General features: G+C 36.8%; 2 protein-coding genes across 6 annotated transcripts in view; both read left to right on the top strand.

Annotated features, from left to right (window-relative positions):
• Positions 1 to 997: 997 nt before the first annotated feature.
• Positions 998 to 8,019, top strand: LOC127431580 (peroxisomal 2,4-dienoyl-CoA reductase [(3E)-enoyl-CoA-producing]). 4 transcript variants are annotated; one of them, XM_051682055.1, is made up of 10 exons: positions 998 to 1,134; positions 1,382 to 1,489; positions 1,647 to 1,715; positions 1,945 to 1,996; positions 2,067 to 2,202; positions 4,261 to 4,385; positions 4,594 to 4,687; positions 4,827 to 4,931; positions 5,029 to 5,255; positions 7,120 to 8,019. In XM_051682055.1, exons 2-9 carry the CDS (start codon positions 1,389 to 1,391, stop codon positions 5,247 to 5,249), a joined length of 903 nt encoding a protein of 300 aa, XP_051538015.1. In that variant the 5' UTR covers positions 998 to 1,134; positions 1,382 to 1,388; the 3' UTR covers positions 5,250 to 5,255; positions 7,120 to 8,019. The 4 variants fall into 4 exon arrangements, with proteins under 4 accessions (XP_051538015.1, XP_051538014.1, XP_051538012.1 ...); XM_051682054.1 differs by having other exon boundaries at positions 5,029 to 5,275; XM_051682052.1 differs by having other exon boundaries at positions 5,029 to 5,217; positions 7,120 to 8,018.
• A 425-nt stretch (positions 8,020 to 8,444) lies between these two features.
• Positions 8,445 to 14,422, top strand: part of rab11fip3 (RAB11 family interacting protein 3 (class II)) — a 46,887-nt gene continuing 40,909 nt past the window's right edge. For both annotated transcript variants that reach the window (XM_051681982.1, XM_051681981.1), the window contains exon 1: positions 8,445 to 12,716. In XM_051681982.1, coding sequence (XP_051537942.1) covers positions 9,798 to 12,716 — 2,919 coding nt within the window. In that variant the 5' untranslated portion in view covers positions 8,445 to 9,797. The remainder of the gene's footprint in view (positions 12,717 to 14,422) is intronic.

Here is a 14,422-nt window from a genome sequence, read left to right as displayed (position 1 = left end):
TGGAAATATAATGCACTAAAATGTATCCAAGTAAAAACAGCAGATTCACATATCAAATAATAACTGAAATGATGTTGAATCTTCACGTTTAAACTATAAAAAGAGGCCAGAAAATGAATCCTCATGTTTCATATTGCATAAAAGTGAATGTCTGTCTGTTTTTCAGAAATCTCAGGTGTGTGAATGTACAGCTAACATTTCTGAAGAAAATGTTCAGATGATACAATCAACTGACCCATCAGACACATGTGGAAAGTGCAGAAATACACAAACACAGAAGCAAGAAAATAAAATCTAAGGTGAGTGAAGAAGTGATTTTTTGGCTCATATATGTGTATATATATATACATTATAATTTAATGGTGTGTGTTTATATATTTCTATGGCGCATATATATACACTGGCGGCCAAACGTTTATTGATTTTGCTCTTATGGACAGAAATTGGTACTTTTATTCACCAAAGTGGCATTCAACTGATCACAATGTATAATCAGGACATTAATAATGTGAAAAATTACTATTACAATTTGAAAAAAATGTTCAGAACTTCTCAAACTACATCAAAGAGTTCTCATCAAAAAATCCTCCTCGTGTTTTTTACATCATTAATGTCCTGACTAAACATTGTGATCAATTGAATGCCACTTCGGTGAATTAAAGTACCAATTTATTTCCATAAGAGCAAAATCTGTACATTATTCCAAACTTTTGGCCGCCAGTGTATATCATGGTACATGGCAAATGGAAATCATTTAAGAACCATAAAGTACAATGGCATTGTAAACTGACTCCATGACAGTGTGCGCAGCTGTACTATTTTGTAAGGATTGGTCTCAAGGAACATGCATCATATTTGTTCCAAAACTGACAACTCAATATAATATAAATGGTTTAAATCATAATATAACTTTAAAAAAAAATAACACATAATACGAAACCCTGTAGCACTGCCAATGCTAACTAATACAGAACTACATTTCCCACAGTTCCGTACGCGCCTCGCTCGTGTGACGTCACACGCATCTCAGGGGTACAGAAGTCCAGCGTGCAAAATGAAAACAACTCTTGCATAAACTTTTATACATTTATTACACGAGTGTAGAGAACAAGTGCAGTCGGATTCACAGTGTGGGTAAAGGAACTTTATACATATGTTCACGGCTTGCTAGAACGTATTTCATACAGTAACATGATTGTTAAAGTAAGAAAAACGTAAAGTTAGCGGTTGCAAAATCTCAATATCTTACGTTTTCATTGCATAATATGGGTACGAAATGTTATGAATGTTATTTGACAATGCAATGTGGAATGGAAAAGGAGAGTTTTTAATATATATGAACGATCTTTTGGGTGTGGTTGTTTTTCATGTGCTTATTTAGACAGATCATGGCAGAGAAACCTCAGCTGGTCAATAATTCACCAGAGGACATTCAGACTGATGACTGTATAAACACTTACACTTACATTTACAGTCCTGATCTGCTCATGTAAGGAGATTAAACACCTTTAAATTTAGCTTTTTGTGTGTTTGCATTGAAAGTCCCTGCATTGTAGAATTACTCTGTTGACATGCATGGAATAACATTCTGATACATGTATAAAAATTATATACAAATGTATCATTATGACTGTGTGTTTTTGCAGTGATCAGGTGGCGTTTATCACAGGTGGAGGGTCAGGTATTGGCTTTCGAATAGCAGAAGTTTTCATGAGGTGGGTCGTCAGAGATTATCCATTATTTCCCATCAACTGGACCTCTCAGTCTGACACTCTCATTCATCATTTATCTCAATAATACTTGATGTAATGTACTTTATAAGGGTAGAATTCAGAGTGAAACAACCTCAGATATAGTAGATTTCAACAAGGTTTTTTATTTGCTTTGGAATTTTCTTTTCTCTCGTGCATGTCTCATTATGATCTCATTTTGTGATTCTATCAGACATGGTTGTGACACGGTGATCGCCAGCAGAAACCTGGAGAAACTCGTTGAGGTACTTTATCACAAATCTCTCTGATAACTCATTGGTGTTGCTCATTGGTTGATAAGTGATTGATCTTTAGGCAGCCAAGAAGTTGACCAGTGCTACGGGCAGGCGGTGTTTGCCCATAGTGATGGATGTCCGTCAACCCGAGACGATTTCTGCTGCCGTGGAAGAAACGCTGAAGGAGTTTGGACGCATTGACATACTTATTAACAGTACGGCTTGAGCTAGGGGTCACCAAAGTGTCACAATAGGTCAAACCCTATTTACAACCTGAATTCATCTTGATACAAAGACAATCAGTGTAAGGTGTTTCTGTTGATTTAAAGTAAGATATCAAGGACAGCCTAACACCATCTTATCTTTCTCACGTGATTACATAATATGCATGTATTTGTACTTTTGTACATACTTGATTAGTTTTCCTGTAGGCCCGGTGTCAGATCAAAATCACAGAGGGTGCTTCTGAATATTGTGGGGTACATAATGTACAGTAATAAAAAAATAAATAATGGATATATCATGTTAAAAAACAAAATGTAATATTTAATCCACAAATTACACTGCCTTCGTTTAAGAAACGTTTTTTTTAATGTACAGTCATTTATAGTTACGTTTTTACTGTGCATGAATGAGCATCTCAGCAAACACAAAACGTTCCCTTAACGTTAGCGTAGGGTTCCCGTTTGCTTATTTCGGAAACATTTACATTTATTCATTTGGCAGACGCTTTTATCCAAAGCGACTTACAAAAGAGGAATACATAAGCGAATCATCTTAAAGAGACAGTGGTGCGAAAAAGTGCCATATTCATAACAATCTAGGAACTTTCTCTTTAGGTTCTTGTTTTATAGCCATAGACTAACGTTCCCATAACATTGCAAGAAGGTTTTTGTGGGACAACCTAAAAAGAACTTATACAGAATGTTCTCTAATGGTTATTTATATATATTTTTTTAAAACCATAAACTAACTTTCCAAGAACGTTGCAGGGAGGTTTTTGTATGACAACATAAAACAAACTTATACAGAACGTTCTCTGATGGTTATTTATAGGTTTTATTTTAAAACCATAAACTAACTTTCCAAGAACGTTGCAGGGAGGTTTTGATATGACAACATAAAACAAACTTATACAGAACGTTCTCTAATGGTTATTTATAGGTTTTTAAAACCATAAACTAACATTCCAAGAACGTTGCAGGGAGGTTTTTGTATGACAACATAAAACAAACTTATACAGAACATTCTCTAATGGTTATTTATAGTTTTTTAAAACCATAAACTAACATTCCTAGAACGTTGCAGGGAGGTTTTTGTATGACAACATAAAACAAACTTATACAGAACATTCTCTAATGGTTATTTATAGGTTTTTTAAAACCATAAACTAACTTTTCTAGAACGTTGCAGGGAGGTTTTTGTATGACAACATAATCTTATACAGAATGTTCTCTAATGGTTATTTATAGTTTTTTAAAAACCATAAACTAACATTCCTAGAACGTTGCAAGGAGGCTTTTGTATGACAACATAAAACAAACTTATACAGAACGTTCTCTAATGGTTATTTATAGTGTTTTTAAAACCATAAACTAACATTCCTAGAACGTTGCAGGGAGGTTTTTGTATGACAACATAAAACAAACTTATACAGAACGTTTTCTAATGGTTATTTATAGGTTTTATTTGTAAAACCATAAACTAACATTCCTAGAACGTTACAGGGAGGTTTTTGTATGACAACATAAAACAAACTTATACAGAACGTTCTCTAATGGTTATTTATAGGTTTTATTTGTAAAACCATAAACTAACATTCCTAGAACGTTATAGGGAGGTTTTTGTATGACAACATAAAACAAACTTATACAGAACGTTCTCTAATGGTTATTTATAGGTTTTATTTGTAAAACCATAAACTAACTTTCCAAGAACGTTGTAGGGAGGTTTTTGTATGACAACATAAAACAAACTTATACAGAACGTTCTCTGATGGTTATTTATAGGTTTTATTTGTAAAACCATAAACTAACATTCCTAGAACGTTACAGGGAGGTTTTTGTATGACAACATAAAACAAACTTATACAGAACGTTCTCTAATGGTTATTTATAGGTTTTATTTGTAAAACCATAAACTAACTTTCCAAGAACGTTGCAGGGAGGTTTTTGTATGACAGCATAAAACAAACTTATACAGCACGTTCTCTAATGGTTATTTATAGGTTTTATTTGTAAAAAAAAATTGTTTTTTATTTTTTTATTTCTCAGATGCAGCAGGAAATTTTCTGTGTCCTGCTACATCATTGTCATTTAACGCATTTAAGACCGTAATGGAGATTGACACCATGGGAACTTTCAACACCAGTAAAGTGATATATGACAAATGGTTCAAGGTAAATATGATTCTGCAGGCTGTGTGGAAAAGATTAGTTATAGCTGTGTAAAGTGAGTTAATTGTTTGATTGTGCAGTCTCGATTACCAAAGCTTCTCACATTATAACAAAGACCAGTAATGATGCTTTTCCTCACATGTGAAGATCTCTCGATTGATCAGTGGTCTATTGTGCTGGTTTATAGTTTGTGACTGCGTTTTTCTCTCAGGATCATGGTGGCTCCATTGTAAACATTTCCGCCACACTGGGGTACAGAGGTCAGGCGCTCCAGGTGCATGCTGGGTCAGCAAAAGCTGCAAATGGTTAGTTTCTGTATGTGTGTTTTACAAAGTCATATGCTTATTTATACATGCTATACTGTTATATATGGTTCAATTGAGGACCTGGTAGTTCTTTGAGAGGATATGAGATGTATTTATATATGTATGTATGTGTTTATAGATGCCATGACCAAACATTTGGCAGTAGAGTGGGGTCCCAGTGGTGTTAGGGTGAATACAGTGGCTCCAGGGCCCATCTCTGGCACAGAAGGATACCGTAGACTGGGTAAAACCAAATGTGTTACACGCCAAGCAGTCTAATTCCAATGTCGCATTTTTTGTCGCTTATTATTACTTTCTTTTTATATCCCACTTCTTGTCAGGTGGTACCCATGCCGAGACAGCAGGGGCGTTTCGCAGCATCCCGTTGCAAAGGGCCGGCAATAAGACAGAGATGGCACATGCGGTTCTGTTCCTGGCCAGTCGTGCTGCTTCATACGTCACTGGCTCTATACTGGTTGCTGATGGAGGGGCGTGGCTCACCTCTGCAAATGACGTGGAACGGCTGCTGGGTATACTTTCATCTCGCTCTGCAAAACTTTGAAAAGACGTGCGTGCATTTGAAGACAGGTGCTTGCTAGTTATATGGGATGAAAATTATCGATGATAGTAATTTTACATAATTATAAAAACAGTTATGGTCAAACACACTGAGAAATCAACATTTTTCATCCAACATTTTTCAGATTACTTCCAAAATAAAAAACTGTAGTACTATTCATGAGGTGTGCAATAGAGATGGGTGGGTCGATCCTAAAGTATCGATACTTCCAAAACTGATGTTGTATAGAAAATATCAATCCTGGGGGCCTGGGTAGTTCTGTGGTAAAAGACACTGGCTACCACCCCTGGAGTCGCTAGTTCAAATCCCAGGGCGTGCTGAGTGACTCCAGCCAGGTCTCCTAAACAACCAAATTGGCCCGGTTGCTAGGGAGGGTAGAGTCACATGGGGTAACCTCCTCGTGGTCAATATAATGTGGTTAGTTCTCGGTGGGGCGCGTGGCGAGTTGGGCGTGGATGCCGCGGTGGATGTCGTTAAGCCTCCACACGCGCTATGTCTCCGTGGCAACGCACTCAACAAGCCACGTGATAAGATTCGCGTTGATGGTCTCAGACGCGGAGGCAGCTGAGATTCGTCCTCCACCACCTGGATTGAGGTGAGTCACTACACGACCATGAGGACTTAAAAAGCACATTGGGAATTGGGCATTCCAAATTGGGTAAAAAATAAAAAAATAAAAAATATCAATCCTCACACACAAATATCGATTCTACATTTAGTTTTTTTTAAAAACTAGGGATATTATTATTTATTTACTATTAACATGAACAACAATCATAAGCTTCAAAACAAAATAAAGATTATACTATAAAATCCTTGTGCAGGATGGGAACTATTTCTTCTTTATTTCATGTATTTAAATTATAATTTTATATTGTTATTTATGCAATTATTCTCAATAAAAACAAAAACATGGTTTTAATATAGTAATATTGTCGTAGGCATGGCTGTAGTAACCATGTTTTTTTTGGGGGGGTGGGGGGTGGAAACCATGGTTAATTTTGTGGTAAATATGGTTTAACTAAATACCATGGTTAAACTATGGTTACTGTTGTAAAACCATCGTTAACTTTTGTAAGGGTAAACAAAACAGAAGTCTAATAATTTTCTGTTTAGGCCAAAATAAATAAATAATGACTTGAATTATGTCTAAAAATAATATTTGAAATTACCCATTTATCCCAAGAAATAAAAATATAATGGAGGTGTTGGTATTGGTATCGACGATATTGGACTTGATATTGCTGGTATCAGATCGGAAAGAAAATAAGTGAATCGCCCATCCCTAGTGTGCAAAGCAACAGTGTGTGAACACCTCATTAGTCTTTAAAGCAACAACAAAAACAAAAATGTTATCTTTAAAGGTGCAGTCAGTAACTTTTATCTTTGTGTCATCTTGAACTTACATTGACACCTAGCGGCTTGGATGCAGCATCATTTAAAATGGAAAGTTTTCGTTTTCAGATGCCATTGTAGGAATGTACTATTCACAGTCAGCCATGATTACTTAAATCATTGAGTGAAAGTGTCAAATAACAGGATGGTTACTGAGATTAAGCGAGTAGTATTCGGCTGGTCATGTGATTCTAAAATGGCCGCCCCCATGTGTGGACCCTCTCCATGTAGAATAAAACAGCTTTTTTAAGGTTACTGATATGACTGAAGTCTTCATTTTAATGTGAGTGGTCAAGATTTCCTACATATATTGTAAAATTACAATTCATGTCTTAAGGAGTTAAACTTTTTTAATGAAGAAAAAATTCCTGAGTGCACCTTTAAATTTGATTGACCTTACTATGTGGATTAAGTCTTAAAAGATGTCATTGTAATTTCCTCTCCCATGTGTTTCTAGGCTTTTGGTCCGCAGAAACAAGAAAAGACAAATAGCTTGACTTGAAAGAATGGATGAAATAAACCACAGTGGACCAGTTGTCTAAACCTCTGCATGTTTGTGCATACGATGAGTTAAGATATTGATAACGATATTAGAAACAATTGAACTATGCATTCTCATTGTATAGCCATTGTGTGATTTTTCAACCAAGTTTCATGTAAAGTATTACCAGTGTTGGGTAAGTTACTCTAAAAAAAAAAAAAAGTAATTAATTAATTACTAACTACTAATTACATCATCTACAGTGTAATTAGATTATTGAACTAATTACTCTGTCTAAAAAGTAATTGCATTACTTATTACTAATTACTTTCTAAAACCCTCATCAACCTCGACCAGATGAAAAATACAAGGATAGACATGAAACTGTTCTTTTAATTCTTTCAAATAAATCATATAAAATCAAATAAATTATTCATGAACTGGCCAAAGAATTTAAAGGGGGCAGCGTTAAATTAGAAAACATATATTTTAACATTAGACGTTAAATTTTGATTTTAAATTCACTATTGTTTTATATAGAATTGTTCTATAAAGTATTTAACGCAATTACATCAGAAGTAACAGTAATTAAATTAATGAAAAATTAAGAGTAATCCCTTACTTTACTCTTTTTTTTCAATGAAAAAGTAATTTACAGTAATTAATTATTTAGTAATACACCCAACACTGAGTATTATAGATGAAATGTTGATTTTACTTGTAGCATCCATTGTAACACTACTTTTAAATATAATAGGATTACTGCTGTAATTGTATTTTTTTATAATCAACAATACATGCATAATTTTTTAATAAAAAACATGACTCATTGTATTCTCATAAACAGTTTCCGTAATAAAGCTTTTATAATGCTTTTACTACTTTTCCAGGTTATGTTATTAACTGTAACACATTTGTTTAGACACGAGAGGGCGCGATAAAACCACAATAAACAACTAGAAAATATCACTCTTTGGTTAACAAATAAGTACTTCTCGGAAGTTGAAGATTGTAAAATGTAATTCTTGCATATTGTTTCGATTATGTTAACCACTTATTCACCACCAGACGTGCTGTTTTCAGTCACAAATGTTGGCGTCATATCATCAATTCAGCAACGCGGGAATGTGGAATTTAAAAAAAAAACCGTTATAAATCTGCTCTCCATCATCACCTTCTCGAGGAAATTCACAGATAACCGCGCGAAGAATGGATTCTTGACTCCTGTGGTTTAAACAGGCAGACTGCGGCGCCGGCGTTGCGCATGCGTATTGCTGACGTCGGTTTGTGTGTATGTGAGCGTGAGACAGCAGTGGTTGTGTATTGCTGCTGATGAGAGAGAGAGAGAGAGAGACAGATATAACTGAAACATCATCCGTCGACTAAGACAACAAGACGCACTTCAAAATTTGAATGTCAGATTAACGGATAAAACCGCTGCCGAAGGATTACAATAAACAGGAAACGCACTTTATTTGTGGGATTATCGGTGGTCTCGAGATCATTTTATCCCGCTAACAGGCTAATAACAAGCGCAGGTGGATGACTCGCGCGACTCGACCTGGATTTTCGCACGTGATATTGTTTAGAAGATAAATAGAGGAATTAAACATCCACAATCGAACCAAATGAACGGATTCAATAAACACAGACGGAAGTCTTCTGAGTCACACCAAGAGTCGTCTTTTAAAGAGTAAAATTAAATGTGAGGTGGTCGAAAGGGCCACTAGCTAAACAGCTAGTCAGATGTTGAGGATGCTAATCTGTTATTAAATGGTTTTATTTCCGTAATCTGAGAACACACATAAAGACAGCTAATTAAAAACATATGGTCTGCTTCTGTGCCCTTGCAGATATGTTCAGACTGAGAAAATCTGGTTTATCTGAAATTACTGAAAACACTGCCTGTTAAGTTTTCAACTGTGTTTTGTGCCAGGGAATCTTATAAGAAGGCTTTAATACTTATGTGGTTATTAAAGGAACGTGTCAAGCCTGTTATTAGTAAATCATTATTGTAACATTACACGAGATTTGCCTATGAGGCAAGCACTGGTAAGGGAAATTCAAAGGTACTAGTAAAGACAAAAACATACCTAGTCCAACATTCTGAGTTAAAAGTGTATTTGAATATGCTGTGAAACATTTATAGTGATAAAGCTCTCTATTTTCTGTAATTGATTGTATTCTCCTATATGTTTACAGATTCTAAGCTTGTGTTTTTAATTAATATTTTCTGAGTTTAGTTTTATATGGGCAGTAATCTTGAATCAAGTAATCTTTTGTGATATTGAGATGTGGATCAACATTAAATGGATTAGATGTGACTGTTTGAAAGCGGAATAGGGAAGCGGGGGCATTTTTTTCCTTTTCTTATGGAGAGCTTTGCATATAGGAAAAATATCCCATCAGGTAACCTGGTGCTATGCTATGGCAGTGAAACATTATCCCAATTTCTGCATAAGTAAACAGTAGCAGTTGATTATTTACAGAGAAAGTGGACTTTTATGCATGGGTATCGACAAGGATAATTCTTTCGGTGCGTATGCTGGAAGAGGTCACCAATTGCTTTTGAATTCCGAACATTATTACCTTGAGGGATCATAACAAAGGATTGGAATATTTACAATTTTCAGAAGAGAGAACACCACTTCTCAATGGAGCAAGTTCTCTCCAGCCCTCAAGGGTGTTCCGAGTGGGAGGTGAGTGGGACAGGAGAGTGGGAATCTGACCAGAATCCCCTTGGATTTTTCCTCATGGATAAAGATAACAATTCTGTTGGTGATTCTGCAGAGAATATTGACAGACATCAAACGCCCCTGAGCTTTGATAATATTTTTCAGGAGAATGCCATAAACTTAGATGATTTATTTTGGGCCTCTCATTATTCCGGGCAGACCTATCCATGGCAAAATGGTCTGGAATGTGTCTGTCCTGAATGGGAGACTCAGTCTTCTCATCCCCAAGACCTCAAAGGTGAGGGATGTCCTGGAAGTTCAGATGTTGTTGCTGGAGATCTCATCAGTTTTAATTCAACGTCTACAAGTCCTACATTCTCAAAAAGACCTGTGCAGACTCAAAATAGCCATTGTGACTCACCTGAGCAGGTTTTCATGGAACCCACAGAGGATACTGCCACCATAAACCCTTTAGAAATACATACTGATGGGCCAGACATTGCTGACTTTGGCTTTCAGACAGAGAAAACACTATTACAAGAAACCAACCTTTTGCTTGAGGACACACCTTTAAGAAACTGTGAATTTAGCCATAATTCCCAAGCGGAATGGACATTTGTGAATGAGAACAGTCAGAGCTCACTTCCACATGGGACTAATATGACTTTGGGATCTGAAGGCTTGTTGTCTATTTCTCCAGTAGAGGTGCATTGTACCGATACACATTCAAATCCCAAGCCTATAACAACATGTCAGACACCTCCACCTTCATGCAAACAAAGCTACCTCAAATCCTCTGCACTCCCTCATGATCCCATCCCTCTGGTGACATGTGCAGAACCACTTGTCCCATCATATAATGATGGCAGTGCACTCCTTCCAACGGATGAGGTAGAGATTTTGTTACCCAAGCTGCTTGTTGGAGGTCTGTACAGCTCTGAACAGGAGAGTAATAAGCCCTCGAGTAGTAACAAGACCCTTGATAATGATCCCCAGAGCCAGAAGAGAACAGACGCCAACATAGAAACCAGTGAAGAATCTAAACCACCATCATTTGGGTCAGAGACTGTATGGGAGAGACTTTTAGTACAGTCTTACATATCACCTGAACCTTTTGAGGAAATTTTACCCGATTCATCTACAGAGAACACTTATGACATATCGTTGGAAATGGTAGGTAAAGAGGTAAAGGAAGAGGCCAAGCAAAATGCTAACAACAGTCTGTCTGAAGCTAATACAGAACTCAATTCAATCACCCGTGTACATTTACAAGTTGAAAGTCCTTTAACAGAAAGCCCACCTGAGAGTGAGTCACCAATGGAGTCCAAATCAGCCTTATTAGTCAGCATACCTGAACATTATGCCTTACTTGAGCTCTCACCTGAGTTTGACACCTTGCCATTGGTCCACAGTCTGGTTATGCCCAAAACCAATGTTGAAGCCTTGTCTGAGTTGAACCATGACAAAAATGGAGACCTTATTCCTGACATCATGTTTGACATTTTGACAATAGACAGTGTCTCTTGTGAAGATGTACCATCTTCAGACTGTTTATCTTTTGAAACGGACAATGCACAGTCAACAACAGAACAGGACCAACAGTGTGATCCAAACTCACCTGATCTCATATCTGATGCACTCACAAATGAATTTCAGAATGAAATAATGACTCCAGAAACCGATAACTCAGACGGTGGCCTCAAGGCAACAGAGATACTGTGTGCAGACAATGCAACAGATAACATTGAGGAGCCAAACGCACTTTCACATTTCCAAAATCAGGAGGTTACAACTCTCAAGAGTGAGTCAGACAATTTGCAAAAAAACATTCATTCACCGTTGCTTTGCAATAGTGCTTTAAACTTAGATAGCAGCATAGCTGATAACAATCAAGAATCAAATACATTAAATGAAGTCTGTCAGGAACAAATCACCATTCAACAAAATCCTCAGAGTGCACTTGCGGAAAATCTTACGCCTGTGGACCAACTAAATGACAGCTTGACTGCGAAATCAAGTGCGCTTGTAAAAGATACACCTGAAGAAAATGTAACACCTCACCATGACAGTCACAATACACCACTGAATCTTGAGAATAAACTTTACAGTGTGTCTTTACAAGATATGGAGAGATCCGATTGCAGAACGTCAAGTCAGAATCAAGTCATTCCTGATTGTGCAAGTAATCCTGATTCTGTAGAGCCCACTCCCTTTACCTGTATAGGAGATCAACTGACCACGACGGGTGGACTTGTGGAGTGGGATCAAGGAGAGACCAAAGGGACTTCTAGCCAATTGAGTGAGGCTACAGTAGAGGGTGCAAGTAATCCTGATTCTGTAGAGTCCACTCCCTTTACTTGTTTAGGAGATCAACTGACCACGACGGGTGGACTTGTGGAGCGGGATCAAGCAGAGACCAAAGAGACTTCTAGCCAATTGAGTGAGGCTACAGTAGAGGGAGCCCCGCCTACACATCAGGAGGATATCACACATCAGGTGATACTATCACAGATAGACCTGCCACAGGAACAACAAGTGAGTTCAGTGGCCCCCAGCTCTCCTTCTTCACATAGAAATGTCTTTCCCTGTGGACCTAGTCTGGACAGAGAGGCCTGTCTGACCTCAATGGAGAATAATTCTGATACTTCCAACATTCCCAAACATGCAGAAATGACTCTGGATCTTTGCAAGGCCTCTGATTCTCTGCCAATCAAGTCACTCCATGACCAGAGAGTCCCTGTGGATTTGATAAATGTGCCTATAGTTTCTTCATCAGCCTGTAGAGATGAGGAACAGTCAGCCCTCCGAGCAGTATTCCAGGCTTTGGATCAGGACAGAGATGGATTTGTCCATATAGAGGAATTTATAGACTTCGCAAGAGCATATGGAGCCGAACAGGTCAGTTTTTTTTGCATGTGTGTCTTATTTGTGTGAACTTGTTGGTTTCCAAATGGTGTTTGGGGGCGTAAATGCTATTAAATTGCTTTATGATTTCAGGGGACACTGTGTCTTCCCTAGGGCCACATAGCTCTAAGTGAAACTTGATCACGTTGACACCCAATAAGTGCTTTTATTATTCAAACCCTCAAACCCTACCACATCTCCCCCATATCTCTTTCTCTGTGCTTTTCTGTAGACATAGAGAAAGAGTTTTGTCACAGCTAGTTTAGTTCATAGCTAGTCTGCAACAATTTTTGCAAACTATAAAAGTACTACCATCTTCACGTATTTTTCTACATTTTTTTCTATTTCTTTCTGTGTTTATCTATTATAGATTACAAAGTGGCTACTAGTAAATGTAACTGTCTTAACTTGAAAATCACCTCTATAAGGTAGTAGATCAGTTTGAATGAGTGAGTTTGGGTTGTTTTATGATTGACTCTAAATTGATGGTAGATTAAAACTAATAATGATTATGTGTGACAGGACAGGATTGTGGCTCTTTGTGTGCTTGTGTGTCTTGTGTTTGTAATGCATGTGAGTATATCTAACAAAACATGATACTTTCACTGTTTGTTTGACAAGTGGTAATTCTATGCCATACTTTATTGTATGTATGTTTATTGTATTTGGCAAGTCATCAGTTAAAGGTATAGTTCACCCAAAAATGAAATTTCCCTCATGTTGATTTAAACCCATATGACCTTTTTTCCTTTGTGGAACACAAAAGGAAATGTTAGGCTGAATGTTCAGTCTCAGTCACCATTCATTTTCATAGTATGAAAAAAAATGTTGCAATGGAAATGAATGATGACAGAGGCTAAAATTCTGCCTAAGGCCAGAAACTAGTGCTGTCAATCGATAATTTTTTTTAATCACGATTAATTGCATAATTGTTTTGTAATTAATCGCAGATTTTGAAAGTGCTGAAATTTGATACTATATATAGGGGTATAACGGATCACTCATCTTATGATTCAGTTTGGTTCACGATACTGAACTCATGGTTCGGTTCATTTCACGATTCTTTAAACTAAATGAATCAAGAAAAGTTAAGATTAATTATACATAAATTTTCTCTTGTGCAGTCAGAGCAGATCAATCTCGTCCTTCAAACGGACATTCGATTTTATCCCGCTCCTGGTTTCACTTTCAGCCGAACTCATCGTACAACATTTGTGACTGCTAGTGTGCAATCGTATTTTAGAGCTCATTGTGCGAATGAAGCAGTTTCCATTTGTATGCCCGTAGGCGTAGGACATCGCATGTATTGGATAGAATAGACTCTAAAATAATAATAAAATAAAAAAAATCCCATCTCCATGATGCGCATCGTTAAATTTTTTAACTGTGATGCATCGTGCCACGATAAACTGTTACACACCTAACTATATATATATATATATATATATATATATATATATATATATATATATATATATATATATATATATATATATATATATACTTATTTTCCTGTCAAAATGCATATTTCCATCTTAGGAAAGAAAACAAACTCACTGTGGAAATGGACAGATTACACATGGGATTTCACGCACATGAATGAATTGTGTAGTATAGTGGTGAAGTATTTACATTTAGCAGGGAGATCCTTTCACTGCGTGTTGAGAGCAAAAGCTGTTCCATGTTTGTCCAAAGACGAG

Source organism: Myxocyprinus asiaticus, chromosome 41, assembly GCF_019703515.2.
Source record: "Myxocyprinus asiaticus isolate MX2 ecotype Aquarium Trade chromosome 41, UBuf_Myxa_2, whole genome shotgun sequence".
NCBI lineage: Eukaryota > Metazoa > Chordata > Actinopteri > Cypriniformes > Catostomidae > Myxocyprinus > Myxocyprinus asiaticus.
The sequence above is the reverse complement of the archived record's forward strand: the minus strand, read 5'-3'. Positions and strand labels throughout refer to the sequence as shown.